This window comes from Accipiter gentilis, chromosome 1 (genome assembly GCF_929443795.1).
Source record: "Accipiter gentilis chromosome 1, bAccGen1.1, whole genome shotgun sequence".
Classification (NCBI taxonomy): Eukaryota; Metazoa; Chordata; class Aves; order Accipitriformes; family Accipitridae; genus Astur; species Astur gentilis.
The window spans coordinates 22,845,185-22,862,319 of NC_064880.1; the positions used below are offsets into that span (position 1 = coordinate 22,845,185).

A 17,135-nucleotide genomic window follows, 5' to 3' on the forward strand; every position below is an offset into this window, starting at 1 on the left:
AGAATAAATTGCTCCTGAATATTGATTGAAAAAATAGTTAGACAAATTTAAGCATATATACCAACCGCTACATACACTACTTTGAATAAAAAAAAACCCACAACAAAACAAAACACAAAAAAAACCCCAACCCAAAACATTCTTATCAAATGAACTAACAAAACAACCTTACACCTTCCAGAATGTACCTAATGTATTATTTTTACTTTGGGGAACGTAAAAGTATACATTGGTGAACATAAAGTATTAGATAATGCTAACTATAGATCTGCATCAGTCACTAAGTTCTTCTGTTCAGCCCAAGAGAATGCGTATCTTATTATTATTACTGCACAACTGCATCACTTAAGTGACTCCTACTACAAACATTAATGCACTGCAGTGTTCAATGATAGTACAGCAGCATACACCAGTAAGTCTCCAAGAGATTAATTCTGCGACAAACATTCTTCCCAGACAGGAATTTCTGCTTGCTCAGTCTGAGAGAAACAGAAAAGCTTATTTTAAGTTTCTGGATTCCAGCTGATATGACTAAAAGACAAGTACGAACAGGAAACAACAAAGATGAACTGAAAAGGTGTAACAATGAGGGGAACGGTGCAGGGAGGAAGTGCAATAGAACTATGAAAAAGTCTGTATTTCCTGGATATTTATGGGACATTCCAGTATTAAAATAGACATTGAAAACAGAAAAAGCATTATTTGGAAAACACAATTTCAAAAGCCTTTGCAACAAATATTGAAAATAACCACAAAAAGAAAGCTAGTTGACAAGAACAAAGAATTCCACAGACAGCTAGTGACAAATTTTTTACTGCTGGCCATATCAGATCATTTCAGAACACTAAGCAAGAGTCAAGTGAATACAATCTACTTCAGAGAGATTTATAGAATTTCTTTAATGAAAGAGTAGGAATCAAGATAAACTTAAAAATTTAGTAATAGTTTCAAAATTTAGAAGTTTACCACTTCGTCACTTAAAACTAATACTGAAATTTCTGAGCATCCACTGTAATTTATAAACAAGACGGCTGAGAAGAAATAGCTGACACAACATCTGTTATTTGGTAGAATAAGACCAGAAGCACTAGTGATGAAAAAAGAGAGAGTTCATTTAGTGGACATTTTCTAAGTAAAAAGCATGCCAACCAACTTTCTGGAGACAGAGAATTGGCTCAAATCTAGCTGAGGACTGTTATCAATGTGAGAACAGTCAAACCATTAAAATAGCTAAGCATGTTATCCAATTTACTAATTTACTCTTTCAAAATATTTTTATTTTCCTTGCTTCTTTTAAACCCCCTTTCATATTTGAATACTCATCTCTACAATCAATAACATTCCAGTGTTCTTAGATCTATAAAATCAATTAGTCTTGTAGGGTGAAATTAACACCCAAGAAGTTTTTGTTTTACAAACCTGTGTGGATTCTTTAATGCAGTTTATCCAATATGAACAATAAAGAATGGATTGCAAAGTTTATAGTCTCTTTTCTAAATGTATGTATTTATTTTCTGGGCTGCTGAAAATGGAATAGTTCAGTTGCTTTCTTTTCCCCAACAAGCTTTCCTCAAAAACAAACTGAAAGCCTTTGTAACAGCTGGTGAAGGAAACAAGAAAGCCATTTACGTTCCCTTTTGGAGATGTGGAATAAGGAATATGAGGCAATCCTCATCCTTCTTTAGTACTTAACATTGACAAACCCAGATGGCTAAAACCATGTATGAACTATACTGCAGAATTTAACCTGTCCAAGCATTCATGCTGAAGAACACAGAAAAAAATTGACAGGGTCACAGTTATCTAAAAGAGCATAATCATATAGCATAATTGTTTTACCTAATCAGAGTTAACCATAACGAAGAGAAGAGTCTCAGAGATGTAGAGAAAAATACTCCACTCCAGTAGGCAATGCCTGTCCCAAAAAGAAATAGAATCAGGGACACAAGGGGGAACCATGCATCCTGACTACTCAGTACAGCAGCATCCACCTCTGGTAGTGACAGTGATTCCCATATCTCTCTAAACCAGTTAAACCTGCCAAAAACATGAAAGCAGTATTACTTATCATTTCCAGTCACCATTACATTAAGACATATATCAACTATACCTCCTACTACAGCCTTTCAAACAAAATCACAGTCAGGTGTTCACAATGACTACAGATAAAATAATATTCTTCCCCACCAATAGTTTTACTGAAACCTCTGTTTTGGAAACTGCTTTAAATAAATAAATAAGTTATGCAGACTCACCCCTGCAGAAACACAACAATGCTTATAAGAGGTTCTACTTTGTAGGGTTTAGCTGTCCTAACTAGTTCAAGGGGAAAGTCTGAACATTGGCCTAGAACCAAGAACAGAAAGCATCTATAGTTATTATTTTGTCATGAACTTTAACAAGAAGATCCACAACAAAAAGTAAATTCAGACAAAGGTTTAGAAGTTTACTTTACAACAAGATAACCACGTCTTGTAACACTACTATAAGTCAGCATACTTCATCATCAATGCCCTTATTCACTGGATCACTCCTATTCAGGTAATATGTCACAAGAGCTTCTAGAGAGATTACGGAGTTCGTTACAAACACCACCTGAATTTAAATAAAAATGTATTTTGTCTGAAGACATGTCTAAAAGTTAGTCTGCAAATCTCATCTTCATGCAAGAAATAAAGTGTTTCGTGCGTATTAACAATATATTTTAAACTCTCACATTTCTTTTTAAGCAGACTTCTATTAATTCTAAAATATTGTGCAACACCAATCTTTCACAAAGAAGGGACTACAGAGTAAAACAATGTATTGGTTTTGTTTGGCAAGGTTTTGGTAGCGGGGGGGGGGGGTTACAGGGGTGGCTTCTGTAAGAAACTGCTGGAAGCTTCCCCTGTGTTCGAGAGAGAGCGAGCCCATATTAGCCGGCTCTGAGACGGACCCGCCGCCGGCCAAGGCCGAGCCAATCAGTGATAATGGTAACGCCTCTGTGATAACATTTTTAAGAAGGAAAAAAAGTTGGGACGGAGAGAAACTGCCGCCGGAGTGAGGAGTGAGAACATGTAAGAGAAACAAGCCTGCGGACACCAAGGTCAGTGAAGAAGGAGGGGGAGGAGATGCTCCAGGCGCCGGAGCGAAGATTCCCCTGCAGCCCGTGGTGAAGACCCTGGTGAGGCAGGCTGTCCCCCTGCAGTCCAGGGAGGTCCACGGTGGAGCAGATATCCACCTGTAGCCCGTGGAGGACCCCACGCCGGAGCAGGTGGGTTCCCGAAGGAGGCTGTGACCCCGTGGGAACCCCGCGCTGGAGCAGGCTCCTGGCAGGACCTGCGGATCTGTGGAGAGAGGAGCCCACGGAGCAGGCTTTCTGGCAGGACTTGTGACCCCGTGGGGGACCCGCGCTGGAGCAGTGTGCTCCTGAAGGACTGCACACCGTGGAATGGACCCATGCTGGAGCAGTTCGTGAAGAACTGCAGCCCGTGGGAATGGCCCACGTTGGAGGAGTTCGTGGAGGACTGTCTCCCGTGGGTGGGACCCCACGCTGGAGCAGGGGAAGAGTGTGATCAGCCCTCGTCCTGAGGAGGTGAAGCGGCAGAAAATAACGTGTGATGACCATAAACCCCATCCCTGTCCCCTTTGTGCCGCTGGGGGGGCTTGGTGGTGAAATCCGGGAGGGTAGTTGTGCCCGGGAAGAACTGAGGGGTGGTGGGAAGGTGTTCTGAGATTTCATTTTACTTCTCATTACCATGCTCTGGTTGATTTGTAATAAATTGAGTTAATTTTGCAAATTGAGTCTGTTTTGCCCGTGACGGTAATAGTGAATGATCTCTCCTGTCCTTATCTCGACCCGCGAGCCTTTTGTTATATTTTCTCTCCCCTATCCAGCTGAGGATGGGGGAGTGATAGAACGGCTTTGGTGGGCACCTGGTGTTCAGCCAGGGTTAACCCATCACAAACAATAAGGAAATACTCTGCTACAACACAAGCTTGGAGAACTACCAACAAACAAAAACTGAAAATGAAGAGCATAGATCCAAGTACTTGCACAAGTTCAATGATACTTAGCTTAAAAAAATTTCACAACTAGCTAGTCTTTCAACAGTAAATTGGATAAGTAATTACTGTAAAAACACTTGTGATAGAAAAAAATATTTTTCTAGAAGGCTACCTGTTGACATCAGTGTGCTCAATTGTCCTCCATAAGCAAGAAAAATATTAGAAACAACATAGACAGGAAGAGAGCCAGCATGGAACCTTATTATCTGAAAAACAAGGACATAAGGGTAAGTTCTTATTTATATATTTAAAAAGATATTAAGAAAAATACACACACAAAAATATTATCATGAAGCCAGCATGATTATGTGATTAGAAAATCTTTCTTAAAATTTCAAACAATTTCTCATTTTGATGCATAAGTATTTGATAACCACCATTAGCAATTCTTTTTATATATGGAAAATACTCAGATCTCTCATAAACGGCTAATCAAACATGTTTTGATAAATGACCAAATTATAAACAAATGTGTTGGGTTTTTTTGCAGTCAAGACAAGTATTAAAAGAATGAAGTAGCATGTTAATGGTGTTTCAGTAAAAAAAAATTAAAAAATTAAAAGCAAAAGGCCACTTTCCAAGCAAAACCTAGTTATATATACTTTTGGGCAAAGAATTTTTGGAAGCAATTTCATGTATGTTTTAATTGGCTTTCACTATCCCAAGTCATGATTAATATATAAAATAGCATATAAATTTTCTAAAACGATAACAAACTGAAAAATCCTTGATATAAATGCATATACTAAAATAGAGAAACTTGCCAGTAATATTCCAGCATTATACTTAGATGCTTGTGAATTAATCGCTTTTTAGAATCAGGAAACTGCAGATGGCTAGTCTATTTTTACTGATACCAATGTCGAAATGTATTCTTCATTGATAACCAAAGAAAATTTATTGAAAAGGACATATGGATCTACTTAGACTTTTTTCCTAACTTTTAGTTGATGCCAAATGTATTTTAAAGTTTTAACACTACTGACTCATCAGGCAAGAAAGTCAAAGTGACCTACAGTGTCATCCTTTTACAGATATTTGGCTAACCACAAAGCCAAATGCTCAACATTTACATTAGCTCTTTAGAGCTAGAGTGCTTTTCTACTCGTCTGAAAACCGAGGCCTGACATTCATCCAGATGAGATGCCTTGCCAAGTGACAAGATTTTAAATGATCATTGAATAGTGTTCCTCTTGGCATCAAGAAGGGAAGGGAGGAAGGGAAAACTTCTATAGATGCTACTGAAATAAAAAACAATCTAGTACTAGAATGTTTTCTTACTTGCCCAAGAACCTGTAAAACTGATGTCTTCAGAATTACCTTGATAAAAAAAAAAAAAGAAATATTTTATTATTTTCTACAATGGTAAGCATAAGTACAAAATACTTATATTTTTAAGAAGCTAACTTAAGTATTAGAATACAGCAATCCCACAACTAAAATGTACAACAGCTTACTACTGACTTTTCAAAAACAAATGCATTTAAGTTTTTGTTAGAAATGAGAGCCCAGCTTTCAACATTACTCCAGCTGTTGCAAAATACTTGTAACATGTACATTTACAAAAAGGCCAAACAGCCCACCTTTAGATTTGCTTAGTATTTATTTTGATTAATTAGCTACATGTTTTAAAAGACTGAATTTTGCAAAAATTATACAGCAACACAAAGTAGCTATAAAATAAATTTGTATTACTCACTTCATACTGACAGTCTGAGGAAGAGTAAATATTTAACTCTGGAACCCTGCTGTCATTTTGAGGCTGAGCAATATGCAGTTTTGCAGAAATCTCCGTAAAAGACGGAACTCTGAAACAGCAACTTAATTGGTAATTGTTGTCCTTATAACCAAAAAAAGCCAAACATGCCTTCATCTCCAACAAGTGCATGTAAAGCATATCTAATACACCAACTGTCATCACAAGCTATAAATGAAATGTTATAATGAACTTATTTATGCTATCATAAAAAACCACGTAACATTCTCTGTCCACTGTCCTCTGAACTATCAAGGGGCATGGTGCTAATGAAAAACAGTCAAGTTTAGCATTAGTGTACACAGCGCCTCACAGAACATGTAAATATGCTGAGTGACAAGAATGGGAAGGACAGATTCTTAAGAATACAATTCAGTTTCCTGCAAGTATTACATTGTTAGAAAATACAGGGCAGGAAAAATAGGGAGCTATCTGTAAGGCCTCTAAAATAGACAAGGAAGACAGTTTTCCAACCATCTAAAATATAGCCTGGTTATTTAACCGTGATTCATGAGCGACACATATTTCAAGCCATATCATTTGATTTTGTTAGGACTGTGCTGCTGAAGCAACTTAGGGCTGCTGTGTGATCCAAACCCTGGCTTACAGGATGAAGCCAGCATCCAGAGCAGCCTCTATTTCCCACTCATGAGGAGGTCAAGGATTATGCTGAGATTTCAGACCAGCAAATCTGACCCCCTCTTTGAGAAAATTAATAAGAACTATTAAACAATTAGTAGATACTCTTATTCTGAGGAAAAGTCAAAACAACTTTGTCAACAAGGGCATAAAGGTAACTGAGGAAAAGATGTAGAAAGCAAACACTTAAGACTGGAGAAGTTGTCTCATATCAGAAATATTACCACAACAGGATACAAACATTCTTCATATCAAGAAGCTATAATTGTTAAAAGTCCTTACTTTGCTACAATTATTGAGTCTTCATGTGACCAGGGTACATGAAGTCTGTAAACACTAGGTTTTCTTTCTGAAATGGAAGAGAATTAAAAAAAATATAAAACCAGTCAAGAACAATATGTGGCAACTGTCTCCAAAAACTAAAAGGTAAGTAAAACAAAGATGGCATATATATCACTATACAAAATCACTGGGCTTGCAGTTACATTGCAGTTGACATTGCAATGCAGATCAGGGCAGTTAGCATTGAACAAAAATGACATTTTTTAACTCACGCTGTTACAGAACAAGACAGTGAGACATCAGTATTTAAAGGCAGGACAACTATGGGAAAACTTGTGGTTTTCAATACAGAGCTGTAACCTCAAGCTCATAAATCCATCATTTTTGTTTAAAAAAAAAAAAAAAAAAAGTCCTTTAGCATCCCATTTTGTTTAAGCTTATGTAGCTCAATATTCACATTTTGAGTCCCATAATTAGCAAATAAAAATCCTAGCCAAATGTGCTATTCTTGAGAAACACTTTCAACATTCAGCAGGATTCTGCTGAAAGTTCAACTTCCCTTTGCTGGGACGCAAGAAAAACAAACATATGAGGACTAATTCCACATTTTCTTTGAGCTATCCTTCTTAACAACAAGTGTAAAGTGAGAGATATTAGTAGAGACATTTGAGCAGATTATAACAGTACTGCTTAAACCCCATCGTATGAGAGTACTTTTGTTTCCACTAGCTTCAGTCTTGAGAATTTTCAACAAGCTTTGTTTTATTAATTTATTCTTTAGAAGACTTATATTTACCTTTAAGTGACTGGCAGTGGCTCTCTATATAAATTTTGAAAGCTTGATATATCTAGAACATTAAAAAGAAAAAGAAAAAAAATCACTTACATTCTCCAAACAGTGGTTACATTAGGTTAAAATATTAAGTAGTATTCTTACTCGGTTAAAGTGCTGGAGCTGTACATTGTAAAGTAAGCCAGTTGAATTTAATAGAATTTTGCTTGAAGAAAGCCCTGTAAAGGATGTATTATTTTACCTATTAGATAAAATTATTTAAGAACTCACTACAACTTCAGATATTATTTTTTTTCCAGGATACTTATGTGCTTCTATATCTGTTAGTCAAAACCCCCACATTTCTTATTTCTTTCTTTGTTACTAACAAAAGCAGTATTAACTTTAGTAAAAACAAACCCCAGAAAACCTGCTGTCCATTGGAATTTTTAGGCAAATTTATTATCCAAATGTTAGTAATATTAGTTTTCCATTTTTTTCCAAAAGTAATATGCTATACTTACCAAATGAAAAAAGATGTGTTACAGGAAGCTGTACTGTCCTGGAATCCTGTTTGAAGAATTCACAGTCCAAAGTATACTGCAATTCAGGAAATTAAACACAGATCTAAACCAAGCACAAGACTATAAAGCCTTTGCACTTGTCAAATTCTATTCACAGACTTGAGCAGAGTCCAGGAGACAAATACTGAAAAGCTACCTCTCCACACTCCACTGATAAGAACTGGCAGGTAGTTTGTTCCTGTACACAGCAGTACAAGTTTGGATAGCTTAAGCATGACTTCCAGGTTACTCTAGCTCTCACCCATTTGCAAACAGCCTTCAAAAGGCTATTCAAACAGCTGAGAATGACTACAAACCACTTTGCATCACTCCTTCTCAGGTACATCTTTTTTTTTGGGGGCGGTGTCACAAAGCAGAGTGACTTGTCCAAACTCTGAATACAATTTCCTAAGCAAAGCAAGAACCTTTAGTTTGTCTCCTGAAGTTTAATCATGCAAAAGCAAAGCAACATATCCAGCAGGTATGAATTGTACCATCTCTAATAAGTATTTAGTTCACTTGAAAATTATTTTCCATCCCATTGTAAATCCAGCATTTGTTTACTTTTTAAAAGCAGTTTCCAAGTTTTAACACTAGACCGCAACTTAGCAGGTTACATTTCACAAGTGATCTCTCTTCTATCTTTGCTTATCTAGAATGTTGTCTATTACTAATTTAACTGCAAGATGTTTCTGTCACAACTATCTGAAGATATACACATAGATGAACATTACTATCACTTCAGCTGTGAATAATTTCTTGGATCATGGATTATTATACCACAGACACATTCAAGCTCAGCATTCTGCCATTTTCAGGACTAACTAGAAAGGCCTGCCAGACCTAGCTGGGTAATACACAAAGTCTGCTTAGATTCACTGCAAACGTTTCTCTTACTGGGATCCTGAGAGGCCTTGATGCAAAGATATCCAACTCATCTGAGATTAAGAACTATCAATCTCTGCAAAACTCAGTCTACCACATCATGTGTGGTCTCAGAGCTTGCAGATATCTGTACCATGCTCCCCAGAATCCATATGTGGTGTCTTCAATTATCTACAGCATTCTCCACTACCCCGGATAAGAGAACCGACTGTTCAAAAAGATAAATATTCAGGAATGCAATCAGAATATTAAGAAAAACAAGGAAGAACAACACTAGAATCTCCAACAAGAGCTCTAAGAACTGCTTTGAGAACTGTTGCTTTGTATGTTTCAAGTGCTATTCATGCCTTGTGTTTGGTATTTTATCAAATTAAAATGTTTCTGAGTTTACAGAATATAACAAAGTTACCTTCAAACCACACTGGAGTACTGTTTCTCAAAGTAACTTAGCACCTATTTAATACAGTTCCTTTTCCTTCTGTCCTAGCATCTGAAAGCTGAAAACATACTAAGCAAGCAATTCCTGCTTTTTTTTTTTTTTTTTTTTTTTTTTTTTTTTACCTTATTGCCAACTGTGGGTGGTACCTGAATGACAATGTGGGACAAAGAAGTATAGTCCTGAAGTTTCAGTATTACAACCTTAAAAAAAAGAAAAAGAAAAAAAGGGAAAAAAAAGAAAAAGAAAGAAAGAAAAATAAAAGCTATTACTGAACACACCCCCTCGTTTGCCCCTTGCCAGTTCCCAGATGTCCACCTCTTGTACTTCTTTCTTGGGAATACAACTGCACGTTCCAATGCTGTAAGCAGAACAGATCCTTCTCCCATGACATGCAACTACCCCACAAAGCACCTCTCCCTCCTACAAGTTATGTACAGTACTTACCTTGGTGGTTGGAAGTAACTCAGCTCTCCAGGATAAATCAGTAGCTTCCAGGCTGTAAAAATTCATGCACATTAAAGGATGAGCATATTAATTATGCAGACACTACATCATGACAGTGGATTAATATACCAGCTTTTCTCTCTCTCTAAATGGATTCACATGATTTTAAATTGAGAACAAATTTGGGTCTACTGCAGTTAGCTACCATAGTAATTTATCAAACTATAATCATTTCAGGTATTGCAAATCTTGTTTTTGCAAAAACAAGTTAAGCAAAGCACTAACTCTGTCATACACAAAACATTCAGCAGTTGTTAGCCATACAACTTCAGACACAATGAAAACTCTTATTGAGCTAAAACAGCACTGGCATTGAATTAACACAGTTTTATTAGCATTTTTTAAATGTCAAAAGTACCAATTTTTCCTATGGGAATATATAAAACATACCATATAAAACAAAAAATTGTTAGCTGCTGCAAAGTTTGCAGCAGTTCTAAAATGGTGTGTACCTATATTAAGTTAACACACTAAACTGCAACAAATTCATTCAGTCATTTTAAATTATGAGTTTTAGAATACCAGGATACTTCTATTTCTCTAAATAGTGTTACATGACCTCAGGACACAGTCCACAGCAAAACCACTATTATTGGATGACATTTTAGGTAGCTGTCCTGAACTAGGCTAACCTGCACTTGATGCTGATCAAAGGTTATACGAAAGAGTAACAGCCAACTTCTCCTTGGATTAGGAAAAATAATAATGACATCTGGCTATCAGCTAGAGGCAAGACTCTGTGGCTATACACCTCAGCACAGATCCCAGAAGAGATAAATACTATGCTAGCTCAATTCCACCTTGAAGCTTCCCCTAATCTGAAGGGTAGATTGAATTTACTTTGAGTTTACTTTGCAAATGTGAGATAAGCCAGTGTTTTAAATCCATTTTGTAATGATTGTAATGACCCAATTCAAATATTCACTAAATCACCCACATTTCTAAATATTTTTCATATCACAATAGTGATTTTGGAATAAGAAAAAAAAAAAAAAAAAAAAAAAAGAGATGCTTCATTCCACTCTTCTGAAGGCTCTGAGTGACACTTGATGTCTTCTGTCATAGCATGCTAAATAGATGCTACAAAACACACAATTTAGGAATCCAGCACAGCATGCAGTGTCCACAAGAGAGCAACAAGAGCAACTTTCCACTGCTAGGAAGGTCAAAAATATGGCTTAAGGAAGAAAAAGTTCATCTATTTTAATCTGTATTCATGCACTAATTTTGAGAAAACCTATTCTTTCCTGTTTTCTTGGTAATACAGGAAGCATGAATTATTCACAGTAAGAATTTTACTTTTCTTCCCAATCTCTTCCTTCCTAAAGAGGAGGATATTTTATATGCTTTAATTTCAAATATAGTCTCACAATATCCATCTGAATGAAGAACAGGAACTGTTTATACTCACCAAGTTGATGAATTACTGTTCATACAGCCATAAATCCAGCTACTCGTGTCCTGTAAAGTCAATACCATAAATTAGTACATTACCTATGTGTGATTGTACTTATATTAAAAATAGCAATTCTTTACTCCAAACAATGCAGGAGTTAATGCTGATAATGTTCTCCAAAATTTCTACATGCTAACTGTTTCAGCGCACCAGATGTCAGCAACTAAAAATCCTCTGATAGCAGAGCCTTGGTGCAAAATGAGGAAAACTTCCATCTTCATCTCACTCCTTTTCTATTAAGTGTGTCTGCAGCAATCACTATAGTGACCAAACTCTCATAAGGATGTCAAATGCCAAAGTGTAAAAACAAAGGTGATGATAAAAACAGTCTCAGATTTCCTCAATTATTTAAAATAAAAGATATTCACCAACTTTTTTTTTTATTTCACAATGAAGTCAGACTTCTGTGTTAACAGCAAGTGATAGCCTCCATTAAAAGTCTGATATCATAATCTTGGAATTACAAGGATGGAAAGATGAAGGATAAAAGGTGGGGGTTTCTTGGAACCGTTTTAAATAACTTGTGCCACATTTTTCTAGTTATGAATCAATACGTTTTCTAAAAACGAATACAGGGTTGAGCAAACAAACTTTCATAATTTCTCTTACAAAAAATATCTACCTTACATATGATGTAAAAATCAATTTTATTAGAGTTTAATCTTTACAAACTAAAAGAAACATCTCAAGGTACTATCCTAAGTAGTTGAGGAATACTGTAGCTTTTTAATGTTCTACTGCTCCCCCCCTTGAGCATTTAAGTGTTCTGAAGTGATAGCACCATGATGCAAGTATCTCGGACATTGTTCTGTACCTCCTCCTCCTCAAGCAGTAATAGTCCTATCTTTAAGATATTGTAACAAAGGCAAAAGTTACCCTATTAAAGCACAACTAAGATCACAACAAACGTGTAAATACTGAATGTGCTACTGGGAAGGACAATTAGACAAGCACAGAGAATATACAATCTTTTTTCACAATGGTGGTATGAACCTCTTCTTTGGTAAGGGGAGGAATGGCAATGGGCAGGCATGATGGAATGGGAAAGCATCTCAATTTTCTTGCCACTAATCTAAAATACTTGTGTAACTGTGAAAAGCATATTTATCTATCTCCAGCTTGCCAGGAGACTACATTCATTCCTTTCAAAAAATATTTTTAAAAAATTTAAAAAACATTTTGGCTCAATTTATGTGTCTTGAGCTAAAAATACAGGAAATGCACATTATCGCCTCTCCTCTCAATCGAGGAGACAACTGAGAAAGTGCTGTTTTCTCATCTAGCTTCCATTCACTTCCACTGCTTAGTGGAAGATCTCTGTAGCCTTTCAGGATCACTTAAATTTTATTATGGGAAAGCAAACCTATAAAAAACTTTCCCAAATTAGAAGTATGGCTGAATCCTGGCAGCACTAAAAATAACTCCTTCATTCAAAACCATCAATATGGAACTGCACTAAGTTAAAGGAGAAAGTAATCTGGGGCTAACCATCAGAGAGTCAAAAATAATTTGAGATTCAGGTGGCATTGAAGGTTTCAGATCTTGAACACTAACTGTGACAAGCTAAAACAGGAAGTATGTCTGACACAATGTACTAGGCTGTGAATGTAAATGGATGTCAGTAATTACAACTCTTCATTAAACTGTCTTAAAACTGCAGCAAATTAAATTTAAAAAATGCAGCTTTATAAACAAACTCCAGACATTAAAGAAGTCTCACCAACATACTGTTTTCACAGTAAACATGACTGTATGATTTTCTGTGGCTCGCAAGAGGAAATGTGAAATATTTTCCATCAGAATCCTTAAAAGAAAAAAATATTGCTCATTAGTAAAAAAAAAAATAGACATAAAAACACAAGAAAAAAACGTTACTTACATTGTGAACTGAATAAGTCCATTTTGAGGCTTTGACTGGAATCCACATGAAAGCTCCTAAAAATAAATGTTTTTATAAGCCACACTGAAGGAACAATTATCCTTATCTCCAAAGTCTTATCTTTTACTTATTGCCAAGGTCTTATCTCTTACCTGTAAATGGCCATAAACTTTATAAGCTTTAATCAACACTCAGGATTGCTACTGCTTAGAATTACATGCAACACTTATCATCAGTTACACGGGAAATGGCAAAACCCTAGGATCCAATTACTACATATTAATTGTAAAATGACCCTATGGATCTTGAAACAAAGCTCTCAAGGCAACAAAACAAATAAGAAACTGAATGATACTAATGTAATTACAGGGTGACTGATTAAAGCTGAGGCAACATTAGAAACAGCCCCAATCTTTGTTCCTGTCAGCTTTTTAAGAAAACTAATACAGAAACTTGTGTAGAAGCAAGTCAACGATGAAGCGAATAACATGTACAAACATGTAGCAGTTTAAAGTTATGTCTGGAGAAAAAAAGTAAGAATAATGAAGAGATCAGAGATGCAAACAATGCAAATTGTCACGCAAGAAGATTAATATCTTTCTCCTATGTAACTAGAGTAACAAGTTCATCACAGAAACTTAGCTAAGTGTCAAGAGGTCACCACAAACAGGACCATGTAAACATGAAGTCCAATTTAAACATATTCCTCCTTATTGCTAAAAACTGATCCCAAAAAAGGCAAACAAACAATCAGTTCCACAGCCTCTTTGGGCACCTGTTCTAGTGTTTGACCACTCTCCTGGTGAAGTACTTTTTCCTAATATCTAATTGGAATGTCTTTTGTTGTAACCGGACTCTACTGCCTATTGTGTTATCACTGTGCACCCCTGAGAAAAATCTAGCTTTGCCTTCTCTCCAATCTTTCATTAGGTAGTTGAAGACAGCAACAGGATCCCCCTCAGCATTCTCTTTAGGGTGAAGCAAAACCAGCTCAGTCAGCCTCTCTCCCTCATTTCCTATGCCCCAGGAGCTAGCCATTTTGGTGGTCCTGTGCTCCATACTCACTTCACTATATGTCAATGCCTAAATGCCTTCTTATACGAGGGTGGCCAAAACTGGACACCAAAGTTCAAGCTACCTTAGTACTTTTGCAATAGCTTACATTAAGAAAACTCATGAAACAAAATGGTTTTCATAAAATGGTTCAGCCAACTTCAGCAAAACTAGAAATACAGCTGTGCCCTGCAAAAGTTCTGTTTAGTTCCCAAGACTCCATGCAGTCAAAATTTCTCACCTTTAACTATGCATTCTTAGCAGCTACAAGGAAACCATTAGTGTGCAGTCAATTTTACCCTGCCATGTCATGGAAAAAAAAAAGAAGTCCCTGATGAAGCAGATCTGAATATTCAGGATTTCCAGGAGCAGCACAAAACTAACACAATGGCTCTACAACACCGATACTATCCTTCCTGTAAGCATGGGATGTAACCTTAGATTAGCATTTAGACTGCATTTTGACATCCAGCTATTCCTAATTTCTGAGATTGTCTACTGGACACCCTGGTATAAATATGACTCCTGCTCGTCCCCCAGAATCTAAGCCATATAAAAGTGACAGATTTTTGTTCCTACCCCTTTTAACCTATTTAGTGCTGAAAACATACAAAAGCTGATAGTTTACATCTATAATCCATATATCATTTCAGCAATGTCTGAAGAAGTACAAAATGTATTCTAGAAGTCTGTTAGTGAGAAGATTAACTATAAGCAAAGGAGTATCACTGAATCCTGTTCAAAAGAAAACTGCTGCACACCTGTGAGTTCCGTAAAAGCTTCAGGGTTTTCCTCAAATGTCTTTGCAGGGTGTCTCACAAAGTGGTGATGCAGTACAGACATTCTCTTCTTTGGATCCTCAGTTATCTAAAAAAGGAGCAGATTGTCAAATTTTATTTTACCTATTTGTGTGATTTACAATCATTACATGATCATAGCTAGCAATACAGTTATGGGATGAGAGGCAAGAGATATTGTTAGAAGACATGGTATACTTTCTATTCTAAATTCAATAATCTGAACAAATTAAGTGCCATCAATGGTCAATCACTGCAGTACAGAAAATCTACATGTTATAAAGCATAGCTAAAACTTCTAGTTTTGTATCCTTGCCTACTCTTAACACAAAGAAAACATTCTATTAAACTTTCTTTATAGACACACATGCATTCTTTCTGAAATAACACTTATGTTCAGGACTATTCTCCCATTTATATTTACTAGTCTGAGTTAACAAATCCAGCTTACTACATCTCGTCTTAGTATTTCAAACATCCACAAAGCTGTAGAGCTACACTGGGATTCAAGTTTTGTGGGGTTTGGGTTGTTTTCCAAAATCACATTTCCAGGACTAATTTTTCTCTATTCAGCTTTTCAAAATTGTGGCCATTACGACTGATTTCTGAAAAGTTTTACCCACTAGCACACTGTCAGTCAACTCCAGAACTGTACCCCTTTTTGTCTCTCTACATCCCATGTTAAAGTCAGTACACCTAAGGAACTAGAGAAGTCTGCCCCAAACAGCCTCAAAAAAACCACCTGGAAGCTTCCCACTTTTATGTCTGGGGCTCTGCTCTTTCGTATTTACAACCTCTTGGACCTTAATTCCAATTCATGTTTATTGCTGCATAACATTTTAGAAAGAGAACAGAGTACAATGGGAGATTTCTCCAGAAGTTTTCAAAAAGTAAGATGTGGGATATTTATTTAGAAAAGCAATAAACAATGGCAGCTGGAGGTAAAGAAATACACTAGTATTTTACTTGCATTCTGTTTTTGTAAGTGCTATTTTCAAAAGAACACCACAAATACGTGCTGGCCACTGTGACAACACATGGGGAAGTTTGAGAAGTAGTACGTCTGAGTTAAACTATCACAGTTTTTCACCCTTTGTATACTAGTCAGAGAAGGTGTCTCAAACATGCATTAAGAGGTCACATTCAAAGCTGCAGAGCTAGCAAAATTTGTTTATCCTGGTGCAAGGTCAACTAAATCTGCTGCATTATGGAAGAGAAGTTCAGTCTACACTCCAGCTATCAATATACTCCAGCAGTCAATAATAAAAACTGAGTTAATACCTAATTATTTCTGACACGTTGGTTGAACAACACAAAGCCACGGGATTTTTCAGTGGCTGGTACAAAACGGCAACAATTTTCTCAGCATGACTTAAAATAATCAAAAAGGAGTTTTCTGTATAATAGGTAATAGAGTGATATTTGTCCTGATTAAGTATTCAGGGATGGAAGAAGAAAGTGTGATGGGGAAATATACAGGAGATCACATATACATACCTGCCTTGTATTTTCATCTATGAGATCAAAAAAAGCTCTAATGGTAGCCAGGATCAATTCTTTGCACCTAGAAGACAGAATAAGTAAAAGTAAATCTAGAAAGGAGATATCCAGGGCAATAAAAGTGGTCAGAAGAGACATTATAATAATATTATGCTGAAGTTAAATTATTGTGTCATGTGATAATAGTAGAGAACAGAGGGATGTACAGCCAGTCAATTAACCTTTGTTCCATTAGCTTACCACACTATGGAGAGATGGTCTGTTGAGGCCCAAGCTCTAGGCACAGCTGAGCTCTGTTTGGGGAAGGAAAAAGTTAAGATTTTGTTATCATTCAACATTGTAAAATTCTAAGCAAGCCTTTCATATCCTTATTTAAACATATTTGCACAATTATTAAAAAGAATAGCATTTATCTTAAGAGTTTCAGGGACTAGGGTACAATAGAATGACTTCTTCGATCAAAAATCTTACCAGTGCTGAAGCACTTGTAGAACAGGGACTTGTAAAACAAAATGACCAAATTATCTATGTTAGATAGCAGAGACTAATGGTGAAAAGTCAAA

General features: G+C 36.3%; 2 protein-coding genes across 7 annotated transcripts in view; both read right to left on the reverse strand.

Moving 5' to 3' along the window:
• The window catches only part of LOC126053268 (splicing factor 3B subunit 1), a 647,576-nt gene that overhangs the window by 426,931 nt on the left and 203,510 nt on the right, over positions 1 to 17,135 (reverse strand). The window lies entirely within an intron of this gene.
• Positions 1 to 17,135, reverse strand: part of PGAP1 (post-GPI attachment to proteins inositol deacylase 1) — a 39,642-nt gene that overhangs the window by 10,839 nt on the left and 11,668 nt on the right. For 4 of the 6 annotated variants that reach the window (XM_049798433.1, XM_049798340.1, XM_049798252.1 and 1 more), the window contains 17 exons: positions 16,813 to 16,865; positions 16,570 to 16,636; positions 15,037 to 15,142; positions 13,223 to 13,278; positions 13,064 to 13,147; positions 11,299 to 11,348; positions 9,828 to 9,879; positions 9,506 to 9,583; positions 8,021 to 8,096; positions 7,662 to 7,735; positions 7,521 to 7,572; positions 6,725 to 6,791; positions 5,747 to 5,855; positions 5,329 to 5,367; positions 4,160 to 4,253; positions 2,256 to 2,346; positions 1,840 to 2,037 (listed from right to left, as the gene is read on the reverse strand). In XM_049798433.1, the coding sequence (XP_049654390.1) occupies positions 1,840 to 2,037; positions 2,256 to 2,346; positions 4,160 to 4,253; positions 5,329 to 5,367; positions 5,747 to 5,855; positions 6,725 to 6,791; positions 7,521 to 7,572; positions 7,662 to 7,735; positions 8,021 to 8,096; positions 9,506 to 9,583; positions 9,828 to 9,879; positions 11,299 to 11,348; positions 13,064 to 13,147; positions 13,223 to 13,278; positions 15,037 to 15,142; positions 16,570 to 16,636; positions 16,813 to 16,865 (1,346 nt within the window). Of the gene's footprint in view, positions 1 to 1,839; positions 2,038 to 2,255; positions 2,347 to 4,159; positions 4,254 to 5,328; positions 5,368 to 5,746; positions 5,856 to 6,724; positions 6,792 to 7,520; positions 7,573 to 7,661; positions 7,736 to 8,020; positions 8,097 to 9,505; positions 9,584 to 9,827; positions 9,880 to 11,298; positions 11,349 to 13,063; positions 13,148 to 13,222; positions 13,279 to 15,036; positions 15,143 to 16,569; positions 16,637 to 16,812; positions 16,866 to 17,135 lie in introns of those variants that run through there. The other 2 variants (XM_049798606.1, XM_049798698.1) reach the window with 2 other exon arrangements.